The sequence below is a fragment of the Sparus aurata genome, chromosome 1, assembly GCF_900880675.1.
Source record: "Sparus aurata chromosome 1, fSpaAur1.1, whole genome shotgun sequence".
Classification (NCBI taxonomy): Eukaryota; Metazoa; Chordata; class Actinopteri; order Spariformes; family Sparidae; genus Sparus; species Sparus aurata.
The window spans coordinates 15,080,282-15,100,814 of record NC_044187.1 but is presented as its reverse complement, the minus strand read 5'-3'; the positions used below and the strand labels follow the sequence as shown (position 1 = coordinate 15,100,814).

Below are 20,533 nucleotides of genomic sequence, written 5' to 3'. Positions count from 1 at the left end.
ATAAACAACTTTTGTCTAAACTATACTGTAAGATTTACTTCTCTACACTAGCAGAATAAGAAATATTGTATTGATCCTAGTAGGGGATCTATGCATGTTACAGTCTCCCACACAGGGATCGATCTAGTTTTTCTGGATTAAGTTGCAAACAACTTTTTAAATAGTGACATAGTATGGCGTTAATGGGTAAGTCTTTTATACTGTTGTTTTTCAGAACAATTGTAGCTTTCACTATTAGAGCGCATAAACAAAATGACAAAAAATAAAGAAGCATTGTTTCAAAAATATTTTATGTAATCTATTTATACATAATCATGTATGTCACATGTATGGTTTTTAATATGTCAGTTTTTTTTTCACATTCACCTGCAGAGACACTGGAAATGTCTAGGTAAACAACATTTGACAGCTTCTCGTTTTGTTTCTTTGCACACAAGAAAGAGTCCTTCCACCTCCGGAGCGTGAGACGGTTCCTCACGTTGGGGCAATGTGTTGCTCAACGGGCCGGACTTGCAGCACTTCAGCAAAGCCTCTTCCAAACCAGCAGGTGATGTCAGCTGTGTCCAGGGTAAAGAAGAAGAGTCTGTCTCTGCAGCGTGTCCTCCTGTAGACTGACCGTGGGTCTGCTGACAGAACCCCTCTGATGGCGGCTGCAGCCTCCTCTGGACTGCGCAGGAACTTGAACCTGGGTCTGTCACTCTCCGAGGGCCCTGTGGTCATGTAGAGCAACTATGTTCATATTCATCTCTTTTGCAACAGCTCCCTCTTGTGGAGAAAAGCAAAACATCAACCTGGCTTCATCGTCATACAATGCACATTGAAACTCTATCTTACCTGACTGGTGTGCTGGAAGGAATTCTGCCAGCTCCCTCTCCGCCTGAGGGGTGAATCGAACCTCCAGACTGCCCACAGGAGGCTCTCTGATCCAGCCTGCGATGGTGCTGTAAGCCTCCTCTCCATAGCAAGGGTGCTCCACCGACGACTCTTGCGGTTTGCTTTTGGTTGAGTCTGAAACTTGATCATCGCTCTCACACCTCAGCTGAAAAAGGTCACCTTGGGTCACATACGTCTTGACGTCCTCCAGCACATTGTGTAGGTGTTTGGGGAGAGAAAACGGAGCGGCGACTCCAGATGAATCAGCTTCTGTCGTTTCTCTTGCGAGGACACTTTCCAGGTCTGACTGAGCATCTGTTTCAGAGTCATTTTGGAGGTTTAACATCTCTTCTGACTCATCTAGTGGCACAGTGGTTCCACCTGGTTGGTCTGCGTTTGAATCACAAGGTTCTGAGTCCATGTCCATCCTGGTGTTTGGGGAGTCGTACTCCGGGATGTAAGGTTTGATGTCCAGGACCGGCGTTCCAGCAATCATGTCAATTTCTGACAGATGTACTGTATCACCTTGAAAATAAAGGTGGGGATGTATTCGTTTTCATCAAGCAGAGTCACATAAAAACCTCTAGTAAATCTCACTACACTCAGAAAAAAACAATACCCAGTTAGTAAACATGGTGATATGTTCAGCTATCTATGTACACATGACCTCATAAAGACATAACTACCATACAATTAGTAATCTAAGACACATTTTGGTAATGGCACTCACCTACAATTTTATCAAGTTTAGCTAGAGTTAGGCCCAGAGCATTCGGTCGGTGCGGACTGCGCGTGGAGTACACACCAACTCTCTGACCGTTCAGTCTGGGAGGCTTCACTTTGGCTTTGTAACTCAGGTGTCCATTTTTGTGGAAGAGAAAGACGATCCTGTCGAGAGCAAATATAGGAAATACTCAGACGACATGAACAGTGGATACATAAAATCTGTATGTGTGCATAGGCGGCTTTTGACCTTATGTAACATGGGGGGAAAATCAATGTTCTGTGTACAGTGTACAGAGGGGACTGTTGACTGAAATGTCTCAGTGGAAACTCATTGTAACAAGGTTCAAGTCAAGCTTCAGTGCAAACACGTTCGAGTCTACTCAACTTTGTTGATATACTTCAGCACCTTTAATACAAACATGTGGCGCAAAGTTAAAACAACTGACAAAAATAAACACCAATAGATTTCACTATACGTGCCAAAGATTACAACAATGACACAATGCAAGGAAACATACAGGATAAATATAATGTTAAAAAAAAATCATTAGAAGTTAAAAACTACAGCATTAAGATCACTACATATCAAAAGCCTGGTTAACATAAAGGTCTTTAATTTCCTCTTAAAAACATTGTGAGAGTTTCTTATATCCTGTGGAACTGAGCTCCACAGTTTTGGGGCATAATACAAAAGATGCTCTCACTGGTATTTTATGGGATGCAAAAGGAACAACAACAAGAAAGCTGTGGAGGTGCTCAGTGGTCTTGCTGGAACATGAAATGTTGGAAATCTTCAAGTAAGGAGGGTCCAAGTTCATTTAGAGGTTTACTAGCACATAAAAGAACTTAAAAATAAATTTTGAGAGATACAGGCAGGGTGCTGTGATTCAAACAGTGGGGTGTTATCATCCATTTCCTTGTTTTAGCCAAGTCGCTGCATTATTCAGTCAGTGGAATCAAAAGCACTTCTTAGAAACCAACAATAACACTTTTTGCTAATATTTTGGGTGATATCGATCCTGGATCAAGAACTGGAACCTCATGTGAACATATACATCAACAGCATGTGACCTACCAGACATGGGAGTAGTGCTCCAGGCCCACCAGAGCGTGTTCAGGGTTGTTGAAGACACTCTGCTGGATGCGCAGTTCTGCCCTGGAGGGGCCACAGATGGTGGGCTGTCTGGGGGTCCCGTTCTTCACAGAGAAACAGGAACTGATGTAACCGATCGGGACTGTCTGGATGTTTCCTGGAATTATAACACAGTCCAAAGTTTTGTTTGTTTTTGTAACATTTGTGACACAGATTAACCTGTCCGTGTATTTCCTTCACTGCTCTTTCAATTACAAAGAAAAAATCAACCAGTACTCAGTGGAAGCCCCTTCACTCATGTGTTCCACCATCATGTGTATTTAGCTCCACCTTCCTCCATGTGCGGGGGCTTTTCTGCTTTTATTTCATCAATCAACGCGTGTCAAAAGTAAATGTATAGTATAAATGTATTTTTTAGTGCTCAAATGATTAATTAAGTTGATTAACAGTAATACTAATGAGATTTGCTGCTTTTCTCCGATTGCGTACATTCAATATCTGTAGATTTTGGATTGCTGGTCGGACGGAACAAGTATATTTGAAGATGTCACTACCAGTGATGTTCTGGACATGCTTCTGATACTGAGATAGGTAACAACGAGTGCACCGATCTGGTACAACACAGTTTATTCTTTTAAATAACAAAAGGGCCCTGCTATTTCACAGGAGCATCACAAACAAATATATGTAACTAGCAGATTTGTTATTGCACAAGTGGCCAATATCCCTAAACAGCAAGTAACTAAAATGAATACATATAGGTGTAACACACTGGTATAGGATCTTGCTTGGTATCAGCCGATATGTGGTGTTCATGTATGAGTATCGGGAAGGGGAAAATGGCATCACAACATCTCTAGATGTAACCTTAGACACTTTTTGCTATTTCAGCAATGTCCAGTGACAAAATTCAAAATTCAAAGATTCATGAAAAAATATTAACAGATGTATTCATAGATAATAAAAAAGGCAACAAAAAAAAAGTCCATTGGAATGATTAAAGCTCAACCTTGTCTTATGCGATGAGGGGAACTAGTAGAATGTACTGTAGATGTTCTCAGTTGGTCCTGTACAGAAATCTCTTTATTTTCAGTACCAGTGGGTTGACTTTATAATTATCCAAATGATGATTACCTTTCTCTAATGCAGCCTGTGATGATGGTGGTGAAGGCGACGGTGTCTGTTCTCTAGCAGGTTCACAGAGTGCAACCTTTGACACAGCAGACTGAATGGATATCATGTGTTTGCGATGAGCTCTGACTGCACTGTCCAACATCTGCCTGTCAGAGAGGGGCAGACACAAGTAAACACACCATGACAAAAGAACTTAAAAAGCAGCTTTACACATCGATGGCACGTCTAAAGAAGAGGAAAACACTAAACATTTACTCCTCAACACCATATCCAAAGAGACAAACTGCTCCAGGTGCGTATGGTGCACCCAAACCTCCTCTTGTGAACGTACCTCAGGTTCTTGATTTCTTTCCTCATCACAGAAACCTGCTGATTCAGCTTATTGACCTGCTCACCGCAGCAGTCACACGCAGGACTCATCGTGTGCAGGAGGACACAAAGGACATACACGTCTCAATCGGTCAACTTTCAGCTCGCTGCTGAACCTGAACAGAAACAAACCTCACGTAGATCTCACATGTGGGGCGAGATCCTCAATGCGGAAGCAGATGTCACACTTCCTGTTGTTGAGTGTTCCACGTGACTACATTATGAGCCACCTGAGCAGCGTGGCTTCATGTAGATTTGTCACATCCCATTTAATGTTTGATTTTAAAGTTGATGTAATCAGAAAACACTCCAAGCAGCTGAAACAAATAATTTACGCGTGAATATTACAGAAGTCACTGATGGAATTGCAGTAACATTGCAAGCCAGCAGAGGGCAGTCAAGAGTGACGTCAGGCTACTTTTCCTTTTTTATATTTTATTTTGATAAAGCTTTATTCATCTCATCAATACAAAACCAGCAATATAAAGTCAGTGGTGGAATTTAAGTACTGTGCATTTACCTTGAGTACTTTTACTCTACATGTATTTGATTTATCTGAAAGCTTTACTCAACAGATTTGAATTGTACACACAAAATATAAGATCATATAAAATAGTGTCATACAATCAGAGGTGTGGACTAGAAAATAAATGACTTGACTCGATATGATGACTTGAATGACTTATCTGTGTTCATTTGATTGAGTTCAGCTTCCATTTATTCATTTATTTAATTAATTATTAGATTAATTCATTTTTTGTAGTGTCAATATTCCACTGTTTCAAAGTGACAGGGAGGGAATATTATTTTATTAAATAAATAAATAAATGACTAAGCCTTAATAAAATTATCATTATCAAATTTCACTGATTATCAGTTAGAATACAAGTACAATTTAATGTCTTTCTCTTTGAACCAGTTAAATAAATTTACCAGTGATATCATTAATAAACAGGTAGTGACACCCTTAACTTAACTAAGGACCCAACTTGACTTGACCTGACACAACCTGTGACCAGAACTGACTTGACTTGCCCAAGAAAATAGTGACTTGAGTCACATGTCTGAATAACAATACATAGTTACGGATGATAATATAGGTTAATGGAGTTTCAATTCACTCTACCTCCCAGGTACAAAATGAAACAAGAAGTTCAGCCAAAAATGACAATTCAATCATAATCTATTTGCCCCCAAGCTGATGGAAGGTTAGGGGAAGTTTCTTAGGCCACAAAACATTCATGTTAGTTATGGGTGGTTTAATGTTAAGAGTGATAAAGGGCTGTAGAGTTTGTTATTGGATTAGGCTAAATTTAATTAAAGGGGACTACTGGGCCTTACTGGAGGTATGCAGGCTATGATTGAATGCCAATTTTAGTTTTCAGTGCAGTTATTTTAATTACTTAAACAATGCGTTGCTGTATCTATTGTAGTCGTGTTTCATGTACATAAAATACTTTGGATGTAAAAGACATTATCTTGCTTACATGGAAATATTGTTGTGCTGTTATTGATGAAGAGGGTTAAATTAAGAACCACCCTAGAAATGTCACAGCATAGACAACTGTAGCAAACTATAACGTAGAGAATAGATGATAATAAATAAGAGAATGTAAAAATACAGAATAAAAAGTCTAAACATATGTGCATTAAACTGTGATATGTGACAACTACTGAAATGTAAATATGTAAAGACATGTGGCTCACATGACATTATAACTACAATGTAGATAATATCAATAATACTGAAATAGGTAATAATTACTAATAATAATTATTCATAAACTATAAATACCAGAGATATACTGGAGCAATTAAACACAACAGGCTGCATCATCAGGTAGAGTTTATCTCCACCATTCCTGCTAATTTCTAATCAAATCTAAGAGAAAAAACATTACAATGGATGTTACAATGGCCGATAGATCTTCAAAAACTACTATTGAAACTCAAAATAAATGTATGTTTGTCCCTTTAGACCCTGTACAAACACACCAGCAGAATCTATCTAACAATAGTAAATAGAAGGATTACATAACATCATTTAAAAAAATCACACTTATTTAATTATTGATCATTTACATGTCACATTTACATTGTCTGTGGGCGACACAGGTAATAATGACCATAGTCAGGTGATTATAAGCAGTGTACTTTATTCAGTGAAAAAACAACTTTTACAAAATTGAATAAAATAAATCCACAATTACAAATACATAATTACCATTGATTAATACCATTTACTTTTAAATAAAAGCAGGCACAATTTGCTGTTTGCTGAATGTAAAATACAAAATAGAATTCATGAGCTTCGCCCTGAAGCACAAACCAGAATAAATAAGCATAAAGGTTTGGTTTGAATTCATAAGTTTGACAAATAAGCGAGGCATATGCTCAAAATGTTTGTTCTCTTCGACCAACGGGCCGAACACTAATCAGAATAATACTCAGATACAAACTGTGACCCAAAAGGATGCTGTGTGGTTTCTGTGTTTGTGAACGGCGGTGGTATCTGAAATATGTTTTAGAAAATTAGTATGAGTTTCCTGGGAGATATTCTTGCGTAGGTGGCGTCGAGGACAAGGTGGGAACTGAGAACATCTTGCTTTGTTCAGGTACGTTGATCAAGGGTGTCCCTTTCAGATCTAAAAAATACACAGACAGACAGGAAATAGTTAATCTTAAGTTTCATGTTTCAACATTTACAAAAAGTCGAAATGTCCTCCTTTTTTTTTTTTACCTTCGTCCACTCTTTTGTCTTGAGACGGAGGGATGTCTTCATCCTCGTCTGGGCCCACGTCCTCAATCAGGACCTGGTTAGGAGCCTCCCTGCCTTGTGCTACATAGAGGGCCCCCACTTGGCTAGGAGCTGTGGGAGGAGCAGGAGCTGCAGCTGGATCAGGTGCTTGGGTTGAGGTGGGGACTGGAACATCATCTGGAGCTGGAGCCACGTCTTGGAAAGGGATTGGAGCCCTATCTAGATCTTTAGCGGGAGCTGGAGCAGAGACTGAGGGTGAAAAGAGAGCAGGGGTCGAGATGAATGGAGCTGGAGAGAAGAGGGGGTTTTGGAGGGATCCAAACACTAGCTGAGGAGCAGAAGCAGCGAGGACAGGTGGCTCTTCCACAGCAGCTAATGTTTGATCGGGGATGACCTCAGCGGGTTCAGGCACCACCACTACTGCAGGAGCTTCCTCGGGCGCTGCTGCCTCCTCCTGCGTGACAGATAACTCCAGCGAGGTTTCATTCTTTCTGGGCCTCCCTCTCTTCTTTGTTCCACTCCTGTCCCCTGCAGCCCTGGGTCTTTTCCTCTGGCTCTCCACCCTGAATGAGTACAACAATTGCAATCAACCACAACAACAGTGGACATTGATATTAGCTCTTTGTGATACTCCTGCAAAGCTAATAGTACAAAGTCCTTGACCTGGATCTGGGGCGTCAATTGAAACACCAGAGCAACCTTTGGTTGCCTCTTGCTCCATATTCAATATAAAGCCGAGCGATAAGCAGCTGATAATGTTTTCACATTGTGCAGTGAGTTTATATAATGCCAAAATCTTCCATTCTCTCTCCATTGCATTAGACCAATTATTTGCTGTCTGAGTTGAATTTGTAGATTTCGTCTCTGACGGTAACTCAAACTGATCATAGCTGTAAATGTAGGTCACTGCACTAACATTGACTGTGCTCTTCTATAAAATTTACCCCAAAACCCACTGGTTAGTCTCCTTCTCTTGCGCTTCAGCCTTTCTCTTCCTGAGAAGATCCCTGTCCCTCAGTCGTCGGCCGATCCCACCTATAAAACAGATACCCGTTCAGAAGAAACCATCTTAATGAGGGCAGCATGAAATCAAAGAAATGCAGAGCAGCATTTATTCACGCATGACAGGCAAATGTGAGCAACTGATGGTGTATTAAGATGTGGTTATTCAACAGATACGCCCTGGCAAGTCATTGACAGAAACCTTTCCATAAGACTTAAAATAGAATTACACATTTACAACTAAAACGTGTCTCTTATTTGTTGTTACACAGCTCAGATGTTGATTAAAATGCACGAGTTGACCTTAAGACACCTCACTGTATGCAAATGAATAGCTAGCTCACTCAACATTCTTGAGTTGAAACATTGAAGTGCTTCCTTTCAGAAGAAGAGAAGAAATATTAAAAATTAACCTTTGTCCTCGTTTGGATTCACATAATCCGACTCCTGTTTCTCTTGTTGCAACGTCTCCTCCATTTCTGACTCCTGCTATGAATGAATTCAACTCATTGACGGCGGGGCGAGCACAGCACAGAAGACCGAATAACGTCTGACTGTTTTTCTATTCCCACCCCTAAGTGAATTATCTGGTTAACCATTACCAGAGTGCTGGAAGAGTTCTTGCAGCTTTTGCTCTTATCATATTTGTAAAGCTGGAGGAGTTGGCACAGTAGTCAGAGAGAGAGAGAGAAAAGCGACTGGAGCAAGTTGTGTGTAGGCAGTGTGTGTGACAGGGAGGAAACATGTACAGTAAATATAGTAAAGGAGGAAATACATGTATAAGTGGGCTAATAGACTCAAAAGTCATGTGTGAAAATGCTGTTTTATTTAACTGGTGACCAAATGTTTAAATAAGAAGGGTTTTTCTTTGTTTTATTTGCATGCTACAGGCTGATAGTGAGGCTAAAATACTGCTGTTGCTAAGCAATGGCAAACCTCAGTACAAACTTTATTACTGACTCAGGGTTCCAGGAAAGGACAAGCAATCGATTGAATGAATTACATGCAAAAGCAGAATAAAAGATCATAGTTTGAAAGAGAAAGAAAGTATACATTAGTGTCTTACAAAGAGATATCTGTGTAATCAGTGTCTCCAATGCCAGGATTGGTAGCGTGGAGTGCTAAACCTTATGTTTGATAAAAAACAACATTATTTAATTTTCAGAGACAGTAAAGTGGATCCTTCTAAGTATGTATAGCAATTTGCATGTATTAATCAGATGTGAGCAGATTGTAACATGACATGAAGAATGAGACCGTCATCGTCTCTCTTGGTTCCCTGTACAAGCCTGTGGACGATTTGTTTCAGTTGTTTATTTTGTGACGCACAAATCTCCCCGGCTGCGGGACTAATAAAGGAATTCTGATTCTGATTCTGATTAATGCTGCTGGACTGTGGATTACTTTGTTTCACAAGTTTTCTTAAAACAGCCTGGAATGCCAGCAGCCACAAACTCTTCACTTGCACTACGTTATGTAGGTCTGTTCAATAATATTCTCAAAGCATCAATGAACTACTTCTTAAGCTGGCTTTTTTGTAGTTTACCACCAGCGGGCAGTATAATGGTTACCATATGAGAGTATGTTTTCTTGCAGCGTTGCCTGTAAATATCATCATCAACTGTCTCTACCTCCACCATGGATGTTGTGTTTTCCTCCCTTTCAGTATGTTTGTTGCCCTTTGTTGGTTGGTTGGTTGGTAGGCTTGTCAGCAGGATTACACAAAAACTCCAGAACAGTTTCCATCACACTTGGATGGAGGATGGGTCTCAGCCTAGAATAGACCCTACAAAAGATGCCCTGCTTAAGAATTGGTCGCCTGTTGAATTCATAATATAACAAATAGAGAACAGCAGGTTACCAGAGTAACTGCTAACTGCTGCTAACTGTAGTTGCGGTTAGCTACTTAGCTCAGCTAGCCAGGCAGTGCAGGTATTAACTAACCAGCTCAGAGCACAATGGGAGTGTTGGTGTTTACCATCTGACTATAACCTCCTGAGATACAAAGAGGCTAGCTGGTTAGCCAGCTAAATGTCTCCGCAAACACAACAAATGGACGTCTTTTACATGCAGTCAATATTGCATATTGCACCTTTAACTTTTGGTGTGAATCCCAATATAGGGATGGATCACGTGGTTTATTTAGCACTTCTTTTTGGTTTTTTGTTTTTTTTCTTACTGAATTAGGTGGATCCAAATAAAAATCGGGATCTTGCGGATTTAAATATGTTGTTATATTTTGATATTTGATCAGGCTTTATTGAATTTCAGGGAACTGTTGGGCCTAGGGGGAGGTATGCGCTCTGAGGGCCAGTCTACTTTGTTCTGTAATAAAATATACATGATTACTGACCTAGAATTGGAATTAGATATAAAAATAATCTATTCAGTGTTAATGTGAAGCACAAAACCTGAATGAAGTTGTGAATATAAGATATAAACAGGCCAGTATTCCAAAGTGCTATGGGTTCCTGTCAACATAAATAACAATAATCAGCGGGAAAAAAAAGCTAAATATGTCTTCTTTCTAGTAAATACAATGTAAAGACATAGATTACTATGTTGAAACGCCATCAGACGCAGCAAGAAATCCTGCCCTCTACTAGCTGGGGCATACCCATCTTATCTCACAGACGGAGCGCTGCTGTAGTGGGGTGTGTTCTCAATCTTCTCACAGCACATTGAGCCCTGATGTGTGTGTTTGAGCCACTCAGAGAGAGAAGCTGTCCAACAGAGTAAATAACACTCAACTGCCAATTGCCTCCAGCTCTGTAGGGGAAATGTTGAGGGTCTTTTGGTTGAGTTCACTCACATCTGTATTGAAGGAGCTTCTAGCAATTCACACACACTTTCTCAGAAAAAAGCTGTGCGCCAAGTCTAAATTGCCGTCTGGTTCATGTATGTAGGACATTCTTTACAGAAGGATTTAAGGGTGGGAAATATGCAGCTTTACCTGTTTTGTCATTTCAAAAACCTCATGTTCTCTGGGATACACTGACTGAAATGATCAAACTATACCACTTTTAGATAAGGGGCTCACACTAATGATCATGTTCATTTTAGATTAAGCTGTTGATTGTTTTCCCCGATTAATTGATGAGTTGTTTGGTCTATAAAATGTCAGAAAATGGTGAAAAATGAAAAAAGATGACGCCTCTCGTGTCTAGTATTGTCTGCAACCCAAATATATTCATTTTACTGTCATAGAGGACATAAAACAGAACATATTTATATTCAAGATGTTGTAATCAGAGTGTTTTCTTTGAAATAATTGTGGTAAAAAAAGATTAATCGACCACGAATATAGACGCCAATAAACTGAATTGTGGATAACTAATCATTTAATCATTGCAGCTCTAGTTAGATGTCCTGTTGTTAAACGAACAAACTGACACACACATTCAAACTACTCGAAGAGTCAAAATGACAAGACTATTATCTGTTCTATCTTACTGTTAGAGCCAGAAGCATAACAGGCTGTCGCTCACACCGACACACACCCTACTGTTGCACAATGAAACTCAAGTTTGAGGAATGTCAAAGCAGATATTACAGTGCCATCTTCTGGTGTGTCTTTTCAACTACCAATCACAGGCTTAATAACGTTTTATATGCACATATATATATATATTAAACACACAAGGCCAGAGAGACCATTTGAATGATGTGCCTTGAATGGTGTATATAAAGCATTACAGCCTATATACTCTGTTCACTTATGTTAACTCTTTACTATACTACTGAACTGAACATGGAAAAACCTCTAATTTGAAGAAAAATACAGAAGATCATTGCTGATTGTATGTGTCAATTCACAGAAATCGACCATTCATACTGAGCAGACTTCTTTCTTGGAGGCTGAGGCGTCTCAGGAAGTACAGGGGGGTGGGGTTAGAGGGGGTTGCCATACCCTCCATATGCATATACAATGCTCTCTTTACTGCAAACCAAACACACCCCTCCTTTCTTGCAATGTGTCCAAAAAACGGTTAAAAGAAAGTGACATTGAAGAGCCAAAAACTACAACACATTTTTTTTTAATCCATTATGCAGTTTATTGATCACAAAAATACAAAATTCAGCATTTTTAATTGACTGGGCTACAATTACAATCACTATCTGAAAAAGGAGATGTTTGGGGTTTTTTTTAGCTTTAGGTGGCAACAGGTTTGAGCAACATTACAAACAAAAAAAAAAAACAGGATTTCCTCGTTATGTTAGATAGTTGCCTTACTTTCACGCTGGATGTGAAACGATTGCCAATGCGTCGTCAAACATGGGCACGTTTTTAAAAAGTATGAAACTTTATTAAGTTAAGCAGATAAACAAAGTGAAGCCATATGACCTACTTTATCGACATCCAATTGGTTGAGTACTATTTTATGGGGGGGGGGGGGGGGGGGGTAAACTGTAAAAAAAAAAATAAAAAAATAAAACATGTTCTGCACGCTTTTATTTTAATAACAGTGGCTTCACGTACAGAAAGCCTCCTAGTCTTCACTAAATACATCGTACAGTAGTTCCCTTTGCAGAAATAAATTGCACCATAGCACCGTTTCGGGGCAGCGTCATGTTTTGTGACTGCAATGCCTTTGTGGAGGCGATGGGCGGTTCTGGACGCAGATGGCGCTGTTGAGCATATATTTTGTTTCAGTCCCGTTTCCCTCCATGGTTTCTCCTCTCTCCGACTAACTTAGCGTTTGGCTCAGTTCATTATACAGTCCTATATTCTCCCTCCATTAGGGCATCTCTGCCTTTGGACTGAAGATCCCACCAAAACCCAAGAGAGAAAAGTTTAACTTTCATAGGGCAAGATGGACATGAAAAAGAGGATCCACTTGGAGCTAAGAAACAGGACACCGTCTGATGTGAGTCGTGCTTTTTTAAAACCAGCCCTTTAGTTTTCTGGGCTAGCCTTTTGCTAGCCTGCCTGCTACTTTTTTTGCTTTGCCGAGTGACCTGTGTGGCTAACGTAATGGTGACCACATGGGCTTTTAGATTATGTTTCTCGTTTATAATAGGGCGGAAAAAACACTCGCACAACACGCCTAATCCTTTATACTGCTCGGGATTGGGCGTATGGGGGCAACGAGACGAGAAAAGCTATATTCAATCGTTACTTTGAAACGGCGATTCCTCAGCTTGCTGGCATTATTGCAGTGCTTTAACCGTTTCGCAGCCTCCTTGGTCAGCGGTGCACACACGATCCAGCTCGACTCCACCGTTGTAGCACAATTAGTAAACTTCTTTTTACGCTGGTAGATGAGGACATTTTTCCCTCCTGCGCCGCGTTTTGGCATTCACATAGTGGTATATTTTAATACAGTCCTCGGGAAGCCATGTTTGCTGCTAGCATAACTGCTAAAATGGGGCGCTTTTTTTTTTCTTTTGGTATTACAAATGCTTCTTTTTACAACTCCGATGCGTTCGTGCAAGAAAAACAAAACAAAAGAGTTTTGCTTAAAAAAACAAAAAAAAAAACGTGTAGTTAAACGGGGGCCGATCACGAGTTATGTCTTGAAATTTCAGTTAGAGTACGTTAATATCAAACGGCCAGATTCAGCAGCGACAACAAAAAAAACAGTCACTTGATTCACGAGTCATCCATACCTTGACCATTTCACCGTGAGCTCAGCCGGTTGATGTCTACTCAAACAACACCACCGAAAAAAAGCCAACTGTCCCTGTAATGGTGCTTTGTTTGAAGCCACGTTTAAAGCTGTTGCGATTTGTAAGTTGTTGGGGTTTTTTTGTTAAAGGGAGTGTGCAGCAGTTAATTCCCCCTTAAAATAGCTTGCACACTTCGTACAGCAGCGACGTTAAGCCCCCTTATCCATATCGTTACATCTGCCCGTCTAAACATTGCATACTTATTTAATGAAGTCTGCTGGTCAGATGATTTCCCAGTCAGAATCAGACAGCAGCCTACATAACTTAGTATTTTTGTTCCCGCCATATTACCCCCTTCGCTACACTGCTCAAAGACAACAAAAAAAATTATACACCACGGTTGCAAACTTAAAACATCAAACAACAGCGTACGTTTCTTCCCGTCGTTGTCATCAAACTTGACATCGTTTTGCAACTAAACGGATCGATTTGTTAGCCGGCTTCATCAACCGAGCCAGCCTGCTGCCTGAATGACACGGGAGATCCGGTGCACCGCGCTTCATGCGTGGGCAGCCAAAAACTCGACGGTCGGCGTTTCCCCCTCGACTCATGCACGAAATAAAACTAATAAAACATCGAAAAATGACAAAGGTTATGTGTAAGTCACGATAATTACTCTTTCTAAGCAGCACTTTTTTGCCATGAAGTGTTCAGAGAACTGCATACTGTATCTCAGGAATCGCCATGTTGTCATTCTGTCGTCTTTGAAGCTCTGGGAGAAAGGAACTGTCTCCATCTTTGTTTTTACTAAATTTCCGTTCTCAATATATTTCCTTCGCCACTTCGACCTGAAAACGATGCAGTAACCCCTGTAACAAACTGGCAATATCGGTCGTTCGCTCGACGACAAAGAATATTCCACTTCCCCAATGAAAGCTGGTTATACGGAAAAAAGAAAATCTTTTCTAAGGGTGTATTCGCAATCCTTTCCGTTGCTGTTGGGTTGGCTAATGGCGGGCAGACAGACCTCTGTAGCTGCTCCTCTACTGCACGGCAGCGTTTAAAAGGGGCAATGGCTAGCGTGTAGCAAGCTAGCTCACAAAAATCATTGCATTTGTCATTAGTGACTGCATCAGCAGGCCATGGGAAGCTGCCGCTTTTGCTCTTCCTCGATCCAAACGAATCGATTCATTAGCCGTCGTGGCCGATCAAATGAAGCACACAGCGACTCAAAGTGCTTTTAGACGGAGACGAGGTGTCCATTGAGCTGTTTTACTTGAGAAATCGTGATCTTTGACGTTTGGCAACAACTTTTTTTGCAACGTTTTTTTTGTCCAACACCGAATTGCGCAACCAGTGTTGGCTTTAACTGACTGAAAGTAACTCCGCCTTCAGACGGCTTGTTTTTCTAATATTTAACAGCATCTACAAAATGCCTTTTGATTATTTTACACAAAGTAAAAAAGGCCATTTTGCCGAACAACTACACCCACCCCACCCCCATTAAACACGCCATGGTTGTGTTGTTTCAATGCTTGTTTTCAAGATGTTTTAGTTGACACCAATAAACATAATTTTGTTTTGTAAAAGACAGTTTGTCGAATATTTTTTTTACAATATTTAAGATATAATTATAATACAACATTTTGTTTGTTTTATGTAAAACTGTAATTACGGATCAATAATGAGGTAGTTCCACTCAATGCACAAAACAGTGGAGACTTTAGGTGGTATAATATTTCTTTTATATGTATTTCAGGTACGAGAACTTGTCCTTGACAATTGTCGATCAAGTGAAGGAAAAATTGAAGGCCTCACAGCTGAGTTCGTCAACCTGGAGTTCCTCAGTTTGATAAACGTTGGCTTAATCTCAGTCTCCAACCTGCCTAAACTAGGAAAACTCAAAAAGGTAAATGTGATGTTTCACCTCCATACTTCCATGTAAAAGCTGAAATGTGACAGGGGTGTCAGGTGGAATGATGTTTTCCCTCTTCCGTCTTTCAGCTGGAGTTGAGTGACAACAGAATCAGCGGCGGCCTTGATGTTTTAGCAGAGAAACTACCCAACCTCACACATCTAAACCTGAGTGGCAACAAATTGAAAGACATCAGCACGTTGGAACCATTGGTATGATTCAACTCACATGTGCGCTCACCATGCATAACTATTTTCATGCCTACACAATGTGTATATTTAGTCTGAGGATGCTGCATGCACTGTGCTTTGTGTTGTCATATCTGATGTTACTACAAACCTTACTATGATTAGACAAAGAACTTTGAATATTCGTACAAACTGTTGTTATGTATGCAGCTGTATTCATGTCCATGTGATTAGTAGTCATTTCTTGAATTGATACTCTGCTGACACAATAAATTATTGGTTCATCATTGATCATTTCTGAAATATGGTGGACATTTTCCCATTAGAGAACTGTTTTACCATTGACTTGATCTATAGGAGGCACCTTTAGGAGTCAAAAGAACAGATGAAGTGAATACCAAGTTCCTTAAAAAATAACCGAGATAATACAAATAATGACTAATCGACATTCAACAACTGGTTCAACAAAATCCAACCCATATTTGGGTAATCATCAGTAAAAATATCAGATTTTATAGAATGTCCTTTTGTATTTTATAAATCACAAATTACGTGTATTTTACTTCACTCTCCCATTCCAGTAGTTTGTATTTTATTTTGATATATTTGATAAGCGAGATTTTTTTCATCTGTAACCAAATATGTTTTGATGTATTTGTGCCCGTCTCGAATACATTTTTACATCATACAAACTCTTAACGACGATTGATCGAGTAATGATTAATCATGAACATCCCTAGACTGATTGCAGTTTATTAACTGTTGTCAAGTCGCAGCTTAAAAGCAGCACATGCATTTTTAATTCAAAGCCCTGTTTTCTGTTTATTTTGATATCGATAATTCAAACGATTTGTTGTTACACTGAATTATTCCTGGAACCAACCATCTTTATCAATAACGTGATTAATATTCACTCGCATTCATTTCCTTCAAGTAACTATTTGAAACTCGTATAAGAACAAAAATGTCTTTTAAAACTTGAGCAAACTGCATACAAGATTCTTCTAGTGGATTAGTTAGAAACCTTATTGATAAAATCAACAGACACAAAAGTATTTTTGTGTATTAGAGAGTACTAACTATCAGGCAAATAGTAGTAGTTCATCACATTGATGGAAAAATATCATTAATCCAATACTGCCTCAAAGTTGTTGTAGAAGTACAATGCCAGAGATAATAAAGAGATAACTTACTCTGGATAAATGGTATATGTGTAGTGTCCTTAACTTAAGACATGCCAGTAGCTCAGCTTAAAACAATCAGAGCTGCAAAAATTAGTTGATCAAAGGAAAAAACAACTATTTTGATAACCGATTAATCATATAATTAATTTTTTCAAGCAATAATGTTACATATTTGCTGGTTCCAATTTCTTGTTTGTATGGAGTTTCTGCTTTCATTGTCATTTATGATGATCTTTGGGTTTTGGTTGGTGGTCAGACAAAAGATACAATTTGAAGGTGTCACTTTGTGCACTGGGAAATTTTTTTGATTGAAAGATTAATTGTGAAAATAATCAGCAGATTAATTGATGATTACCTGATCTGATCAACAGAAAAAGCTGGATAACCTGAAGAGTTTGGACCTGTTCAACTGTGAAGTGACAAATCTGAACGACTACAGAGAGAGCGTGTTCAAGCTGTTGCCCCAGCTCACCTACCTGGATGGTTATGACATGGAGGACAGGGAAGCCTCTGACTCTGACGGAGAGGTGGACGGAGACGGTGTAGATGATGATGAAGATGAAGGTAAGAAGTTCTCCCAGTATCTCACAGATGGCTTCCTGGTCTTGCTGCTGTAACGCTATCCTTAAATCCACAATAGCTGCCCTCATGACGGCTGCCTGCCTGGTCTTTGATTCAACACAATTGAAATTGTTGTCTTTCTCTCTCTTTAAAAATAAAGTTTATAAGTAGTTTGTGGTTTACCGATCGTTGTTGGGGTTTTTTGTATTGCAGAGGGAGAGGAGGAGGAAGACGAGGACGGAGAGGAGGAGGACTTCGATGAGGAAGAGGATGATGAGGAAGATGAAGAGGAGGTAGAAGGAGAAGAGGATGACGACGAGGTCAGCGGAGAAGACGAGGTAACAAAGATAAAGGCTTGACGGAGATTATTTGGATGAACATTTTGTACAAGTTGCTCAGATGAATCGTTTCTGATTTAACTTGTAAATTCTTGTTGACCAAGGAGGAAGACTTCGGTCAGGATGGGGAAGTGGATGAAGAGGACGACGATGACGATGATGACGACGACGGTATGTAACATTTCCGTTTTCGTTTTTAAATGTCCCTTCACGTATCGAAATCACATAAAAAACGTAAAAACAAACATACTTCAACATAGAAGTAGAGAAAGGCATTGATGGCAAACCAAATGAATGAAAATACATTTTACCAACTCAAAAAAGTATTTTGTGTAGTTACCACTCAAAATTTAAGTCCAAAATCATATAAATCATATTCCTGTTTGTGGGTATTCATACATATTAAGAGTGACAGTGCAAAAAAGATTTTATACTGTACATACTATCATACTGCCCTTGTGTTATTACATAGTAATGTTTGTGGATGGTCAAAGGTCAGTAGTCAAATGTACTAAAACTGCAGTTGGACACAAAGCAGTTTTGCCATTAATGTCAAGGCAGGATGACGTAGAAGGTATAGTGGCCTTTAGATTTAACATTTATTTGTACACAAGCTGCAGAGATTAGTAAATTGTGTACATAGAGTTGAGTACATGGTGTCATGGTGAACTTGGTAATACAAACTCGATATCAGGAATAATATGACACCTGGTGGTGGCTTTGTTTACAGAGGAAGCTTCATGCAGGAGAGTTAAAAAAGTTCACAGGGACTTATCAAGTGCCTGCTACACTGATTACATTATTGACTATTAATAAGATAGCTGGAATGGAATAATTGTACTCGATCAGCTACAAGTCAAAAATGAAATAAGAATATTAAAGTTGACATGCTTGGAGTGTAAAATTGGAGAGAAGGGCCGGTTAAATCCTAAAAAAATGTCAATACTGTCAGATGCATATCTGACACTGTTTATTTTGAGCTGCTGATCATGTAACATTATAACATGTAGGGGCAGCAAAACATGATAGTCTCCATTCTTAAACACTGCCCACACTTCCTGAGATTACACTAGAGCAGCCATTCTTAGCCAGGGCGCCTCATAGCACCATCTAGATGTAGTGAGCCGACGTGGATGATTTAATTGTCCATAGCTCCAATGAGATTTGATGTTTTACAACTTTGTAGACTTTTCCCTCCTATCTGAGCCCCTGTATTGCATATTGCATTGTTGTTTTTTTTTACATCAGTGTGCTGCAGTTGTTCTTCTCCCTCCTCCCCTTGTGTATGTTCATTGGTGAATCATACACACACCATTAGTTATTTTTCTTTTAAAATGTGTTCATGAATACACATAGATACAGTTTTTCTTTCTCTGAAATAATTAAAGCATGAGAACTAGGGGGTGTAAGTGATTTTAAGTAGATAAACACTAAATTAATGTTAAACAGCTGAGTTATTTCTAAGAAATGTTAGGCATAAAGACTATACTATATATAGAATCTTGCATATTGTGATTCTGACATGACTCGCGGGCTCGGATGAGTTGGGTTGTTTTGATGCCTGCAGATGGAATATTCCTTTTTTATATTCACCGTTTTGCTTAAATTGAAGTTTTGTCGTCTTGGCAGCTCTGACACACCACATGACACAGATTTCCTCTTTGCCCCCAGAAGCAGAAGCTGGCAAAGGCGAGAAGAGAAAGCGAGACCCAGAGGATGACGATGATGACGATGATGATGAAGACGACGATTAAGAGCAAAACTGAAAACGAGAGCCTACCGAGTTACCCTTCCTCCCCCACAAACCCGAACGTCCGCCCTCCTACGACTCGCTTTGTAATCCACGTCTACTCCCCCCCCCCCCCCCCCAGCTCTGAGCTCTTTTTATGGGGCAAGACTGTACCGGATGGGTGGGCCAAGTGGAGCTGCCCTCCCTCTTTTTTTCTCCCCCCACCCCATGGAACTGAGAGCCACCCAACACCCTCCACCTCACCTACCCCACGGCCCCGAGGTTCTCAGGCAGCCCAGCACTCAGCATTCCACAATTTCACTGTCGATCCCTCTTTATGTATTCCCGTGTGAGGACTTTGGGACTGGTATCTAGTTTTGGGTCTGTGCTTTTAATATTTTGTTGGAAGAATTATTTTTTGTTGTTTGGTTTATTATTTCTCATTTTTTGTCTTTTATTTTTATTTCTGTTCCTTATTTTTCCCAATAAAATTATTGCTATAGCAGCTGTGCAACCAGCGAGCCATGATTTTTAGTGTGGCCGCCTGTTGCACAAATCAAGGTTGTAGCTACATTTTTACTTTCTGTATGACAAAAAAAACAACTTTGTAAATAAAATGTTAACATTTTGTGCTTTTCTCTCATTGGGCCTTGCTTTTCTGGTGACCCAAAAATTTACAAAAAAGGGATGAAATGGCGGCCATATGGTCCCTTTCTCTAGTCGACCCCTGCTGTTATGCTCTCATCATGCTGGTCACTGTAGTGGCCACAGAAAAGGCTTTAAAAATGGGTTTATTTTTTTTTTTTATGTGATGTGTTCAATGTATTTTTACTTGTTCTTACTTTTTTATCGATTGTGGACATTGTCCACCGTCAAGGGATCACTTGGCAGCCATCATGGACAGGAAAAATGAGCACAGTTGTGGTTCCCAGCCACTTTATGTGTTGGCTTCATGTCTATGAGCTGTGAACAGTCAAATCTTTACTGTTTTTTTCATGTGACTAACTTTTATAGGGCCGCAGAGGAAAGCGTGTAAAAAGTGTTGGGGAAGAG

General features: G+C 39.7%; 3 protein-coding genes across 6 annotated transcripts; 1 reads left to right on the top strand and 2 right to left on the bottom strand.

Moving 5' to 3' along the window:
- Positions 1-271: 271 nt before the first annotated feature.
- On the bottom strand, positions 272-4,405 carry trmo (tRNA methyltransferase O). Of its 2 annotated transcripts, none has more exons than XM_030430707.1 (6): positions 4,158-4,405; positions 3,827-3,972; positions 2,675-2,849; positions 1,604-1,761; positions 835-1,398; positions 272-710 (listed from the first exon to the last, which is right to left on the bottom strand). In XM_030430707.1, exons 1-6 carry the CDS (start codon positions 4,244-4,246, stop codon positions 475-477), a joined length of 1,368 nt encoding a protein of 455 aa, XP_030286567.1. In that variant the 5' UTR covers positions 4,247-4,405; the 3' UTR covers positions 272-474. The 2 variants fall into 2 exon arrangements, with proteins under 2 accessions (XP_030286567.1, XP_030286641.1); XM_030430781.1 differs by having other exon boundaries at positions 3,827-3,968; positions 4,158-4,366.
- Positions 4,406-6,331: 1,926 nt separating this feature from the next.
- Positions 6,332-8,584, bottom strand: hemgn (hemogen). 2 transcript variants are annotated; one of them, XM_030412363.1, is made up of 4 exons: positions 8,369-8,584; positions 7,910-7,988; positions 6,936-7,516; positions 6,332-6,840 (listed from the first exon to the last, which is right to left on the bottom strand). In XM_030412363.1, exons 1-4 carry the CDS (start codon positions 8,430-8,432, stop codon positions 6,728-6,730), a joined length of 837 nt encoding a protein of 278 aa, XP_030268223.1. In that variant the 5' UTR covers positions 8,433-8,584; the 3' UTR covers positions 6,332-6,727. The 2 variants fall into 2 exon arrangements, with proteins under 2 accessions (XP_030268223.1, XP_030268139.1); XM_030412279.1 differs by having other exon boundaries at positions 7,898-7,988; positions 8,369-8,583.
- A 3,896-nt stretch (positions 8,585-12,480) lies between these two features.
- Positions 12,481-20,040, top strand: anp32b (acidic (leucine-rich) nuclear phosphoprotein 32 family, member B). 2 transcript variants are annotated; one of them, XM_030415014.1, is made up of 7 exons: positions 12,481-12,823; positions 15,325-15,474; positions 15,570-15,692; positions 17,224-17,416; positions 17,627-17,751; positions 17,856-17,922; positions 19,426-19,631. In XM_030415014.1, the coding sequence occupies exons 1-7, from the start codon at positions 12,770-12,772 to the stop codon at positions 19,503-19,505; spliced, it is 792 nt and encodes a 263-aa protein (XP_030270874.1). In that variant the 5' UTR covers positions 12,481-12,769; the 3' UTR covers positions 19,506-19,631. The 2 variants fall into 2 exon arrangements, with proteins under 2 accessions (XP_030270874.1, XP_030270866.1); XM_030415006.1 differs by having other exon boundaries at positions 12,485-12,823; positions 19,423-20,040.
- The last annotated feature ends 493 nt before the right edge of the window (positions 20,041-20,533 follow it).